General features: G+C 39.9%; 1 protein-coding gene across 2 annotated transcripts in view; it reads right to left on the bottom strand.

Moving 5' to 3' along the window:
• The window catches only part of LOC130915913 (BTB/POZ domain-containing protein 10-like), a 60,762-nt gene that overhangs the window by 27,004 nt on the left and 19,179 nt on the right, over positions 1-14,579 (bottom strand). The window contains exons 2-4 of one of the 2 annotated variants that reach the window (XM_057836137.1): positions 9,899-10,133; positions 5,777-6,092; positions 3,334-3,436 (exon numbers count right to left, since the gene is read on the bottom strand). In XM_057836137.1, coding sequence (XP_057692120.1) covers positions 3,334-3,436; positions 5,777-6,092; positions 9,899-10,079 — 600 coding nt within the window. In that variant the 5' untranslated portion in view covers positions 10,080-10,133. Of the gene's footprint in view, positions 1-3,333; positions 3,437-5,776; positions 6,093-9,898; positions 10,138-14,579 lie in introns of both variants that reach the window. The other variant, XM_057836136.1, reaches the window with a different exon arrangement.

The following is a 14,579-nucleotide window of genomic DNA, read 5'->3' as shown; positions in this document are numbered from 1 at the left end:
GGGTGTGAGGGGAGGGTAGTGCAATGTATGCATTAAAATAGGAGAGCTTGGCTTGGGGCAGTGGGACCGCAGCATGGAGTTTCTGTTCAGCCGCCCGTCCCACCGCCCTTTGCCGGAGCTCTCCTGTCGAGTATGATGTGTGTGGTGCATTTAAAAAAGGTGCAGGGATGGCGGGGCCTGTGGTGAGGAGGCAGCCGTGAGGCCCCCCCCCCCCCCCCAACAGGTCCCAACCATCCCACAACCTTGGTGTGTGGTGCATTAAAAACAGGGGGGAGTCGGGCTGGGACTGTAAAGCCCCGTCCCAACTCTCCCCGGAGAAATGTATGAGCATGTAAGTGCCAGGGTGAAAAATATTTACAGTGCCGAAGTGAGAAGTGCGTGAGTTAAGAGGCAGGCTCCCGCGGGCGTGGCCCCATCCACCAGAACCACCGGCCCCAGGGCGGAAGAAGCGTCAGGGCCCCGATCAATCCCCGCCCCAGACCACCCACGGCGCCTCCGCGACCGCCCACCCCCCTCCCACCCACAGAGCACCCACCCCGCACCCCGAGCAGGCGCCACACCAAGCGCCGGCGACCAGGGGGCGTCCACCCCACCGGCAAGGGACAGCAAGCCTCACCCTAGGCCCCGCGGGCCCCAAGAGGTTACCGGTGGTTTAACTTTCTGCTTTGTGCATGAAAAGAGGTGGCGGACCCTCATCTTTGTGCATGAGTAGAATTGGCAGATCCGCATCATGGAAAATGCTAGAAAAAAATTAAAGTGGCACTCCGAGTTGAATGAGAGGCTTGGATGACCAGTGGCGAGAGATCGTTTGCCAAGACTGGCTGCATGCGAAGAGCAGCTTTTGCACGGGTCTGTCGGTGGATCCTGGCAGCGTGGAGCAGTGTGATAGAAGTCCGCCATCACCAAAAGGTTTCGAAGGGCCAATCTGCTGTGTGACGAGGACGGCACGGGCTCAGGAGTGAATTTGCCTCATTATGGTAGACATTGAAGGCGACAGCGAGGGAGAGACTGAGTAGGTGCGTGGCGAAGTGTATCTGAGCCTATTCATATCTGAAGGTGAGGGTGAAGACTTCCATGGTTTCAGTGCACAGGAGGAAGATGAAGATTGCTAAGAAAGACTTTTATGTTTCTAATAAGCAGCCCATTTAGTGCTGTACTGCCGTGTTGCTGCTATGTAACTGCCGTGTCGTTGCTATATAACTGCCGTGTTGCTGGCGCTGTTTGGAAACAAAAGGTATGTTATTAAAATTTTTAAAACTCTGTGTGTTTCTTTGTAAATATATCATGTTACTATGTAGGCACACGCAGTTTATAGACAGGGGAGGCTTATGTATGTACAAAATGGTTTTTCCTTTATAAATGTCCTGGGTGAGGCTTGTAATCAGGGGCGCTCAATAGTTCAGAAATTACGGTATATTGGTATCTACCTTTTTTTTTCAATCCTCTCGCTCCTGCCTGCTGTCTCATGCACTAGTATTCACCCCATCCTCTGATTGTTTAAATGGTAATGGTAAATGAAGTTACACTTGTATTGCACCTTTCCACCTTTTTAAGGCCCTCAAAGCACCTCACACATATCCTCATCTACCTCCTGATGACACAGCACCAGGAGCGAGGCACTTGGACGAGGTCATCAAGGCAGAGAATCGAACACACAAACTCTGATTGGATTCAGTGGCTGCTTTCTTATGAATCATTTAAAAAATATCACTCAAAAAAAAGAAAGAACCTGTATTTTCTATCATTTAATCTAACACTTACATGTATATATATGCCGTTATCGCTCGAGGGAAAGTGAAGGTTTTTTCGCGCAAGTGCACTACCAATCCATAGCGATCCGATGGCCCGTCACGATCGGGTAGTGATGAGGTATGCACCTGGTAGTTGCTTGCAATCATTTTGCAAGGAGCTATTTAGTTTGGGAGATTTTTTTGAGTTTGTTAAGCTTCTGGTTACAGCGCAGCCAATTTTATTGCTTGTTTTTTCCATCATGCACAGTTTTAAATAAAATTGTGAACTCAATTATTTTTCTGGTTATTTTCTGTTTTTTTTAAAATATTGTCTCAGATCTCTGTACGTATCAAATTCTTCACATCGGAAGAAAATACTTTTGCTTTTTATTTGTAAAGTATATTTCCAAGCAAGTACTTTTGTACTTTCACTTGTGTTTAATTTTTTTCTTAGATACTTGTACTTTTTTATTTATTTTTTTGCCCCTGTGCATAGATTTCATAATGATATTGAAGGGACACATTCCTCAGAAACTGCGCCACGCCTTCAAGTAGGGGGCCGCTGTCCCACACTCCGCTTCAGTCTGTCGAAGTCGGTCGCAGTCATTCTCACACACATGAAAAGCGATCCAACGCCGTTTTACGTCCATATCTATAAAATTAAATTAATTCAGGGATTTAAGCATGTATTCACAAGAATTTCAACGTAAAAAGCTCTTTGTATGTGTTTCCACTCTGTCGGCTTTGATGGAGATAGGCCTCCTATGAATCGGCCCCGTGCGCCGTCAATACGTTATGAAGTATATGCCCTGCGTCTGTACATTTACTTAAGTTTAAAAAAAGTGTGTATTTCACCACTGAATTATTGTATCGCCATATCGAGAGAAAATCGTTATCGTGAGCGTTGTATTGCAAATCGTATCGTATCGTGAGGTGCCCAGAGGTTTCCACAGCTACAACTGATTGATTGGCGCGCCTTATTTGTAATTACTTGTTTGCTGGTTGTGTGTAAAATAACCTTTTTTTTTTTAATTATTAAGAATTACAACATTAACTAATAATCAGGCCAATAACATACCTTTAGCATTTTCAAAAATTACTTTGAGAGGACCCTTCACTGTCAAGCATTGGGCACCAGTGCAAAAACAAAAACCCGTTAAGGCACGGTTAGATGACATTGGTGTTAATGAACAGAGTGAGCATGGTACAACCATACTCTAAACCAGATCCCAAACCCATTTAAAACTTCTGGAATGAAGAAGAACACAAATTCTAACTCAGAGTCTCAGACCCTCTCGTCCAACATCTTCTCTCTCAAATACACTCTTCGTGCAACAGTGATTAATCACACTCTTCTAAGAAGATAGATTGTTAGCTATTTTCTGTAATGGTGTTTATGTATTCACATCTGAGATGTGATGAAAATTGCTGCAGGTATTATGCATACATAGCCAATCAGTAAATCAAAGCAGAAGGTGAGAGGAACAGGAACACAAGCCTGAAGGGATAATGGGATAAGTAAAAGTGGCGTGGCCAAGAGCGAAAAGGACAGCAGGGAAATGAATCAATAAGACTAAGTGTGAAACTGTCAGACAGTTCTTACCAAAATGGCTCTAAAAACCGTGGAGCTGATGCCATCAGCAACCTCAAACTCTCCTTTTTCATTGGGCCTAGTGAAATTGTTCTCCCGCCCCGAACCAAACATCCTGAAAACAGATGAGAAAGAAAAACAGCTTCTTAGACTACATATGAAAATTAGCCAACAAAAATTGGACACTGATTTTGAACAGTGGTTTAACAGAATTATTCAAATAATTGCTAACAAATGAAACAGGCCAGGACAAAAGTATCGTGTTGTGGCGTGGTGTGTTTTTTTCTAGTAGGCCTGTCGCGATAACAAATTTTAGTAGACGATATATTTTCTCATAAATTATTGCAGATATGCGATATTATTGTCAATTTTTAAAAAAATCAATTCAACCGCTAATGTAGTTACAATACATCCTAAATCACTCATTCAAATGCAATAAATTGTTATTCTTAAATAATACAAACGGTATTAAAAACAATAAATATCCGCCCCTCCAAAAACACACACACATAACGAGTCATCTGAAACCTAGCGAAGTACATAAAATAAAATAGGTAAGAAACCCAACGCTTTATTTCTCTCGTAATTAGAGCCCATCGAAAATGTTTATTTCAGCCAAAATGACTGTCATCTTGTCCTGCAAAGTGTGAATGTTGGCAAATTTGAAGCCAAATTATTCATTGACAATCAGATTTTTTATCATGTGTATCATTTTAAACCTGTTTTGAGTGTAGAATGTAAGGGAGTGCCAAAAAAATCGATTATTAGATTTGACAAGTGACGATTCGATTACGATTCATAAAGGTTAAAAAAACGATGATTTTGACTAACAACTTTATGACAGCCGTTCGCAGCGGAACAAAATTCAAGACACGTCTGCCGCCTGGACACTTTTAACGGACGCACGCACAATGTTATGATGGATGCTGCCGGTTACTGAGCGAGAGATTTACTCCTTTTCAAAAGACTGGAAAATAAATTTGTGCTTGAGACAGGCTGGGACCCGGCGGTCGTGCTTCTGATTGCAAGTTATTTTTTAGAGCGAGAAGGGAAGAGAGATAGTCCGTTGATCCTTGTCTTTCAGTTGTCCAGCAGTAGTTTCAAGTTATGCGAACTGAAAAATGTCCTGAGTGTGTTGCTAAGTCCCGTGTGCGTCTATAAGAGGTGAGTACACGAACCCTCTTGTACTGTTTAGCCTTTATTGTTGTTGTTTTTGAGATGTTAACAGTTAGCGTTGAGTGCTAAGCTAATTAGCGAATTCGCTAACGTGTATTTCCATTTCCATTTGTGCGTTATATTTTGGTGTACGAAAGTTACTCCAGATGCAGAACGCTTAAAACCAGGATTAAGTACAGTGGTAACACTACAAAAACACAAAATAGTACAGAAATCTGTGAAAACAAAGTATATTGGTTAAAAAGAAGTCTTATTTCTAAAGACACTTTGTTTCCAGAAAATGTGGAATTCATTCCACCAGTGTAAGTATCTCAAGGTCAGCTGTGTGTTGTATGAGCATGTTGAGAGTGCTGCCTTTAAAATGGTTAATGTTTTTGCACTTTCTTGTAAAAAAAAAAAAAAAAAAAAAAAAAAAAAAAAAAAAAGCAAAAGAAAAAAAATCAGTTTAAGGGCAGCTTTTTGTTGTATGGGCATGTTTCCATCGTTCCTGTTGAATCAATAGGATATTTTAAATAAAATAATGAACATAAATTTGTTTGGCTACTTTATTAATTGGTAATGTACGATGCATCGATAATCGTGATAACTGTGATCATCGTAAATACCGTAATCATCGTTCAATAATAGAATCGTAGCATCCTGAATCGTAATCAAATTGAATCGTGGGGTGCCTAAGATGGCACACCCCTAGAAGAATGTGAAGTTTGTAAGATGAACTCCAGAAATCTTTTATTTACATGTTGAACATGACGTGCTTTTATTTTGAAATGTTCACCGGAAGTCTGTTCACTAAGCCGCTAACCGCAAGTTTTACACACAGTAAAAAAGAATACACTTGTCTTCAATTTTTGTCATGCATGTGGTGTCAGTAAAAGATTTTTTTTAAACTTTTTTTCCCATCGTTTGCAAATGCTATAAACCAGCGAGTTTTCATGTTTGAAGTTTGCATTTTGGAGAGGACTGTCAATGTTTTGGTTTTCACGACAGGCTTATTTTTTGGTTTTTTTTTTTTTTTAGGGTAGAAAAAAACAGGAGAAATTTTACAGCATCTCTGTTACAGCAGGGAAAGACACAGACTATTTACTGTAGAGTTTTGTCATGTATATCGACTGGTTTCATCAGTGCTAACATTTCTACTAACAGTTGTGTGCAGCGTTCATACCATAAAAAGATAGAAGATAGGACATTGTATTTGAGTTGCATGCATTGTGCCAAAAAAAAGGCAAATGATCAAATTGAGGTTCATGGAGAGACAAATAGAAAACTTTTTAGTTTTTACCTGCCGAGCATGGTGTTGGGCTGAGCTGTAAAGATGGCCGGATCCACGACAAATCTTGTATTGTCCACGATAAGCGTCACTCGCTCTCCAACTCGATGACCGCCACGATGAACCTCTTTATTGCTCAGGTCATAAACGTAGATCATATCACATTGTCCTTGGCCAAGGGTCCTAGGATGATGGTCACGAACAGTGGGTCCAAAAGAGCGAGGTAGGTGTCCTGCAAACAGACCTCCTCCAACATAGGGAAGTGAACTCCTGGGAGGACGCGGACTTGAAGATCTGGAGGATGAACCGCCATCCCCACGTTCTCGGTCTGTGTGAAACAAGTGTATATTGATTTCAGCGAATTAATTACTTAAGAGAAAACTAGCATGAGTGTGCTACAGCACACTACCGGCTGAAGGCTATGATGAAGAGCATGCATGCCCTCTACTGGGTAACATGCAACCTACAGCAACATTAAGTACGCATTTAATTTAAATCAACCCTGATATAAAGAAATAAAAAATGAGCTCCGATGATTGATTGATATAGCTCTATGCTACATAGCTACGAAGTTTAATGGCAATCGGTTCACGAATGACAAAAGAGTAGGACTTCAAAGTTAGTGCCCACAAGATTAAAAGCAACAAGAACTACTTGAGCGGCAACTTGACAGGCCTACAGCCAGTAGAAAATGGACTGCTGATCCTTAAAACGGTCCATTATTTCGACAGCTGTCACTTTTTTGTGCATTTATTCTTCAAATTATGTGTTAATAATGATTTTTTAAATTGAAATTGTTTTTTGTTTTCTTCACTTCTAAGTTATTATTTGATGCAACAAATTTTAAGGGAGCATTTTTTTAACTTCTTGTATGACCATTGATTACCATATTAGGGCACACTTAAAATTTTTGTTCAAAATGGACGGGTCCCTTATAATGCCTTGTGTGTGCACCGAATACAAAAAACTGTAGATGTTGGTGTATTATTTTAATGAACTCTCCGCTTGACTGACTGGGTGCATTTCATGATCGCCTACATGCTGCTTAATATAGGGAAACGTGAAAGAGGGAAGGGTACCCAAAGTAGGCCAATCAGAAGGGGTGGATGGACATAAGAAAATGGGTGAGGTCACTGAGGTGCATGTTTGTTTTTTAAAACGCTATTCACAACTAAAATTTAAACACTTCACACCCACTGAGCAAAATAAAAATAAATGAATAAAAAGTCTCTTGGTCCTGAATGAGGTGTAGGTGAAGAGAGCGAATGTTTTTATTCCATGCGTCACAGTCCTTTCTAATCTAAGACTCCATGCAGGCCCATCTCGAAGACTGTTAGGTTTTGTGTTGGTTTCCTCCTAGTGTGTCCCCGTGATTGCCTAATTATTTCACCTGTTGTGCCTTCTCCTAGTTCATCTCTGAACTTGCATCCTCCTGTGCTCACCTGTTCCTCGTTCTCTCGTTACCCCTTGTCTGCGTGTGTGTATAAAAGCTCCCAGTTTCTTTTCATTCCTTGTTGCGTCATTGTCAATGTACAGGTCCACGTTCATGCCTGCGCCCCCCCCCCCCCCCCCCCCCATTTCCTCGTGTTACTTGCCCTGCTTTGAAAGTAAGTTTATTTGTTAGCCCGACTTTTGTTTGTTAAGAATTTTTGGATACCCCAGTCGTTTTGTTGGTACTTTGCTTTTTGTTGGCATTAATTAAAACCTTTTGCACCGCCCTTCTGCCTCGCTTCCTTTTTCCTGCTTTTGGGTCCACACAACCTTTCTGCCCGCGTATTCCTGACAAAGACGCTGTAAAAAACCAACCACGCCAATGAACTTGAAACTAGCCATCAGTCCGGGAGGCTTGATGAAGGAATTCCAACTGGTGGATAATCGGTTTAAATAGGGCATTCAAAAAGAAGTGTTGTTTTTGGCAGCCCTTTAAATTTTTGTCTTAGACTTTTGGAGGAAAAGACTAATGTCTTAGTGATATGTTAGTCATTTCAAAATGTGTTCGTCTCCATCTAGTTTTCGTTGACGAAAACGCAGTCAAATTTGTCTAGTTTGACTCAGCAATTACTCCAAATGTTTTCGTCTGTAAATTGATTAGTCCATAAATAAATGACGATAATACACACTTAGCAGGACAACAGTGCATTATTTTCAATAATGACACCCACCTTGACGCCACGAACTGTATGTAAAAAAAAAACAATGTCGGAGAGTTCAGGACGAAGTTTGCTCTGCTAGTGCTAAGGCGAATGCTACGATAATGCCACGAGTTACATTTAGTGTGTGATGATCACTCAGCAAAGACCTTTAAATACTAAAATAGTATTGTCTGTTCTCTCTTGACGATACAGTGCTACCTCTACATATAAAGTTAATCTGTTCCAGGACCTTGTTTGTAAGTCGAAATGGTCCTATGTCGAGCAGGATTTTCCCATAAGAATACATTATAATGAAGTGAAGATATATTGTTGAGCCAGTTCACGGATGCGCACCCCACGCTCTTCTTTTTCTATAATTTGCATCATCATTTCAATGGTAAGCGTCACCTTTTTCCTTGTTTCACCACCTGTACCAACCTTTTTGAAACCTGTGTTGATTTCTCTCACAAGAAAATCCGCCGTGCGTTTGTCTGCGTTGCTGTCATGTCGTATTTCGAGCATGTCGTCGGATGTAGAAACAAATGGCGAGTCCAATTTTACGTCGGATGTCGAAAAGATCGTGTGTCGAAGCGATCGTATGTTTGAGGTACCAACAAACAAATCTTACCATTGTTTCAAAGCAAGCAAGCCAGGAGAGGACACCGGTGTGTAGGAGGGCGCAGCACGTCACATCAGGGACACAACTTAGCACTGTTACGAGGCAGGCTAACTACTATACGAAAATGTCACACATTGTTAGCATATGGCAGAAACTGGCTCATTTGCTTCTTCCCGTCTCGTCAGACGAAAACTGTCATTAATCTTGTTACGTTTTAGTCTCCCAAAACACGTTTTTAGTTCGTTATCATCTCGTCATTGTCATTAAAAAATTTTAGTCGATGAAATATTTTCGTTACCGTCATCGTTGACGAAAACAGCAATGGCTCAAAGTAATGTTGCTAGGGGCATGGAAGCAATGGATTACCGAAGGCAAAAACAGCTTGACCAAAATTGGCCCCAGCCTGCCTGTTGGGCGATTTATGGCACAATTTGTGAATGAACTATGGATGCTTGAGGTCGCTCTGAGAGGGACGTGTTGGTTAACCAACTTACCATCTTGGCCGAACTGTTAGTTTCAGATACATAAAATGAGGACTTTGAGGAATTTGTGAATGATTGATCAAAAAGTACCGCGACTGCATTGTTCACGACAGTACTTAAATTAAGCAGAACCGAATTCCATTTTGCTCCCGCTGCCTTTTTAAAAACATACTAGCAAGCATGCTAGTGGGACATGTTTTAGTGTGCATGCATGCATTCATGCATGCATATTGTGTGGCTTGCGGCCAGTAATATTGATCGCTTTATATATGTGCACCCGCAAATGAGACTTGGCCTTATAATAATGTGTGCCTTATAGTTGCGAATATACAGTAAATTAAGTTTTAGTTTTTTCTTTGTTTTTATGTGTTTTTATTGCGATAACTCCATAGAATAGTTCTGGCAAAGGGGAAAATGTAATTTAGACCGTAATAACAAACACAAAAGCAGAAGACAGACTTCTGCCCTGGTTAATCAAAATAATATGGTTATTTGACGACCACTGGGAAATGAAGTGAGTGTATTCTTCAGCTCTTTTATGGCGGCATTGAATTTGTTTTTCTAGGTCACTGTTCTCTATGGCTCACTGGGTTTGCTTCACGGCCTGCCACTCACACGAAGCATGGTGAAGCATCTGTCTTTCTACCAGGTCACTGTGTAAAAATCACACATTGTTGGCAATGCGCAAAGACTGCTAAATGCCTGATGCCCTGTTCCATTTATGTACCTCTGAAGTACAGTATATGAACTCAGTTTCATTTACAGTCACCGTAAGGTCATTACAGTTAAAGGCTTGTGTACATTTTATATAAGTGAGAAGCATAATCACGCTTTACCATTCGTAACCGAAACTGGACTGGAAATGCACTTTATTACCAGCTCATCTTTCTGGTTTCCTCACCGTGCTGCCGAGTGGGGGATGTTACATTCCGGATGCATGGGGTCAGCTGACTCTCTCCTCTCTCGTGGGACGAATCACGTGAGCGGTCACTGGAGCGTCGCCGCTGCTCCCAGTAATATTCACTTCCTCCTCTCACTCCGCCACTGGCATCACTAGTGGCGTCAGCCCCATGCAGACTCATTGTCCCAGTCCACCTCTGCTGTTGCTGGTCGCAGTCCACCACTGACACACCACACTGCCTGTGATTGGGAATGCCACACATAAAATATCAGAGAGAACGCCGATAAATTAAATGAAAATAATGTAGAATATGATTTGTTTCAGTCACAAAATAACAAACTGAAAAATTTGCCTTCTGTTTTTTTTGCAGGTTTCAAAGCAGGACTTATTTGAAAAATAAAAAGTGAAGCCCCAAGAGTTATAAATTGTGCCACGTACAGCACTATACAGTATATACTGTATTACTGTGCACTGTATATCACTGTGTATTGAATACAGACATGCTATAAAACTACATATAAAAATATACTGTGTTTTGGCACTTGGGACGGTTATGTCACACAATAATTGAGAATATTTTTGGGCGATTTCCTTACTCTGATGACTTCCACTGAATGCACTGAATTTTCACTCCTTAACTTTCCTGTGTCAAATCCCTCTTAATATTCGGTGTCCTGTTATGAATGAATTAGAGATCTTGTGGTAAAGAAGTAATGCAGACAAGGTTGGATGCGCTGCAGCCTGCATGTGTTCTGAATTGTTTGTGCTGGTTTAAGTCAATCAAAAGAAAACTCCATTAGAAAGGAATAGAAATTTTTATAATCGATTAATCGAACGATTAATTAAACGATTAATCAATAATTGAATAAATGTAACTTTTTTCCCAATTACCTTCACAATTTAACTTAGATTTGTTTTCGGCAAGTTGTAAGTAACAATGAAGAGAAAATGGATGACTATTTCCTTCGAAAATATTTTATTACAGCTTCCTGACCTAACTGTAGTCTACAACTGTATTAGTAGAAAAAACTTGTTAAAGTTTTTAATAAACGATTTAAGTACAAAACATAAAACAAATTTGTCAGTACACAAATCAGACAAAAGTCCTGTTTATTCAAATTGAAAAAAAAAAAGTGCTGCTGATTGACATTTTTGTCCTTGTGGGCAAAGTGCTGATATAATGTGTCAATGACTCATTTATTTTCTTTAAACTTACAAAGCACACTCTCTTGCACAGTTTGAATGGGAGTTTGTGTTGAAAGGAGACTTTTAAGTTGTTATATGAATGGGTTTATGTGTGTGGTTTCGTAATAAAATTAAATGGCACAACTATCTAACAATAACTCAAGTGCTAATATGCTTCTCGAAATCACAATACAAATGACCACTTAAGACACTGATTAGCATAATCGCTAACTAGCTTAGCACTTCGTGCTGAGTAATAACGTCTCATCAAAAAAGAACACAAACAATACAATTTCCTTCATTTACTCACCTCTGACAGAGGCACACTGGATCTAACAACGCACATGACTCAAGACAATCTAACTCTCGCGTAAATATTATTGATTCAGCAACTAAACCTGAGTGTAGCAGTGAACTCTCTCTCTCTCTTGCCTAATTACTGGTGCGTGCTTAGCCTCACATTATACACAAACACAAACCCAAACATGACTGCTCATAGCTGCTGGCAAAAATCGATTATCAATTTCCTTGGCAACTATTTTAGTAATTTATTTTAATCGAATTAATTGATTCATTGTTGCAGCCTTAGCAAGGAAGGATGGACAGACAACCCCACCCTCTTTACAAGAACACGATCAACTGACACTATTTTAAGACTAATTATGATTGACGTGTTGGGCAGTTCTGCTGTAAAGTATCGAATTCCGGCATTACGTGAGACAAAGAATTATTACTGATGAAAGGTGATTGAGTGGTGAGGTAGAGAATCTTCCTAAAGTAAATAATTATAGCAGAAATAGAGAATATTTGGAAAACAGGAGTATAAGAAGAAAGTCAAGAAATGTCCTTGTAACTTTGTGTCAATGGACCACACAAAATATCACACCACTGACCTCAACTTGCGACTAACTAGCGAGCTGTCTTGCCTGAAATGCGATAGTAGAGGCAAGAACATTAATAAAATTGGGTAGCAAAGTTGTAGTTACTGTTATCGAATATTTATTCTTACTACGATGTCATCGCTATAACATCTCAGTATGTATTAGAGATCGGACGCTCGAGCCTTCCTGCTCGAATCCGATTCGAGCAAATGAAGTAGAGGCGTGTCAAAGCGGTGTTCCGAAAACGCGTCAAGCAAGCCAAAAATCACATGACCGCTGCTGAAGAGGCCTTGAACGTCACAGATGTGTCAGCCAGTAACACAGTTTCCACAGGAAAATGAAAACTCGATGGGAGCCTGCCTGCTCCATCGGTGGGAACGCAATAAAAAGTGGCAGAATAACGCAGTTATTTGGCGGTTTTTTGAGAGGAGGAATTTTCGCAAGTGCTACAAACATTTGCTCATTTTCAAGTCATGAGTGAGAATATCATAATCACTGTAATTTCATCAAATTCATACATATTGTTATACACTAGATAGTGGCATACGTTTAGATATTTAGAATAGATACAAATACGACACAACCACCCCCCAGAAATTATACTTAATTAAAAAGGAAATATTTTACAAACCTTTCCTTCCTTTTATTTGGCTCAGTTATTTCCATCTTATGATTTTGGAAATCCTTATACTAAGCAATAAATAATATACCTGTTCCAGAGCACTGTGCTTATTGTACTGTAATATTTACGAAAAACTAACAATACAGAGTTACTCCTCGACATCTAGGATGAGCCAATTACAAGAGTAGCACTGTCATGTATTACAAATACTGCTTTCAAAACATCTTCACAGACAAAGCAATGACACAGGCTTAAAAAAGTTTGTGTAAATCACACTTAATGACGACACGATCCCACGATTGAAATAGACGACATCCACTTAATTCTATTGAAGATATGTAATACTGAGGCAATTTGAGAACCTTAGTTTTAAAAACGTGGACTGTTTATCCATTGCAGTTTGTCAAACGCCTCGAAACAGTGATTCAATTTAAGGCAATTGTCTTAAAAGTGGTTAATTGTTTCGGAAAGCCTCGGTTTCTCCATCCCTAGTATGTATGGCTGTTTTCACTGGCCTAAAGTTCGTTGATTTCATGTCCTCGTTCACAGTCCGTTCCACGAGTGTGCTAGCATTAAAGCGATGTTTCCTCTTTTACAAGAAGTAAACATAGTGTCCTAATAAGCGCCTTGAACTTATTTTGTTTTTATCTTTCATGTAACACTTTTCAAACGGACATAAGTGATGAAGCTGTATGCCTGCTACGTTTTTTATATTTTCAATACTTTCAATATAACCTAGGCTTTCGCTGCACATTGTAAACCCTTTTGCCTCAATCTGGAGAATGTTGCACTGGTATTACTCAAAAATAAATCACTTAAAACCAGTGTTGTTAATAACGGCGTTAGAATATAACGGCGTTACTAACTGCGTTATTTTCCTCAGTACTCAGTAATCTAATTAATTTCTTTTCTCATCTTGGCAACGCCGTTACTGTTACTGAGGCGGGAAAGGCTTGCGTTACTATGCGTTACAATGTTGGTTGACTGACGCGAGAAAAGTCTGAAAAAGACAGACTTACGGAGACGAGAGAGCAGAGCAGGAGTGGGGAGAAGGCAAGGGAGTGTAACGCCATTACAAACACGATGCTACTATGCTAGGTGTCTCCAATAATACTTGACTATAGCCGATAGCCTACAAACTATGCCCACATGATGCTTCGGTAGATATCACATATATAAAGAACTAGAGGCAAACGACAGACACGGCAGCATTAGCAACATGTATAATAAAGAACTAGATGCGTTGGTAAACTGCCGCCATCCTAAAGAAGTAGACTTCTCAGGAAGGCTCTGTTGTAGAGAATCTTCCTAGCGAACCTAAGTAACTTTTTATCTAAAATGCTCCTAAATCGGCAAAACTTAACTTAAATCTATCTTTAAATGATGAAGCAGTTTTAAAACTTACACATGTCGAAAATAGACAGAAGGGAACTAATGCAATAATGGGAGCAATTTTAACAACTTTAACGGTTGATTCACAACATTAAATGACTTCCACACATAGCAAAGGTTACTATCTAGTTATCGCAATATCCGCAATACCCCTGTGTCTAGTTAACTTTAGGGTAAAGAATTGGGCTAGGGCCAATTGTCCCAAAAACCCTTTAAACTTCACATTGTGTGAACTGGTTTGGTTTTTTTTTGAGGAAAAAAAAACATGAAAATGATCACCAGTTACTTTCTCAAGTAACTAATCACTCTTACATCAGGTAACTGAGTTACTAACGCAATTACTTTTTGGGAGAAGTAATTTGTAACTGTAATTAATTACTTTTTTGATGTAAGATTAACAACACTGCTTATAACACTCTGGTATATGTCTGGTGTTACGAAGCTTAGCAACCATAACTAAGGGGGGGCGTAGCTTTTGTGAAAGGTCAATTCTTGATCATTTATGTCCAGGCGGTAAGACATTTAATAGATCATCAGCTTCCAATGTCAAACAGTTTAAATGTGCACTGCTACATTACCATTTTCTGTCTTCAATACTGTA

The sequence above is a fragment of the Corythoichthys intestinalis genome, chromosome 5 (assembly GCF_030265065.1).
Source record: "Corythoichthys intestinalis isolate RoL2023-P3 chromosome 5, ASM3026506v1, whole genome shotgun sequence".
Classification (NCBI taxonomy): Eukaryota; Metazoa; Chordata; class Actinopteri; order Syngnathiformes; family Syngnathidae; genus Corythoichthys; species Corythoichthys intestinalis.
This window is presented reverse-complemented; position numbering and strand designations above follow the sequence as displayed.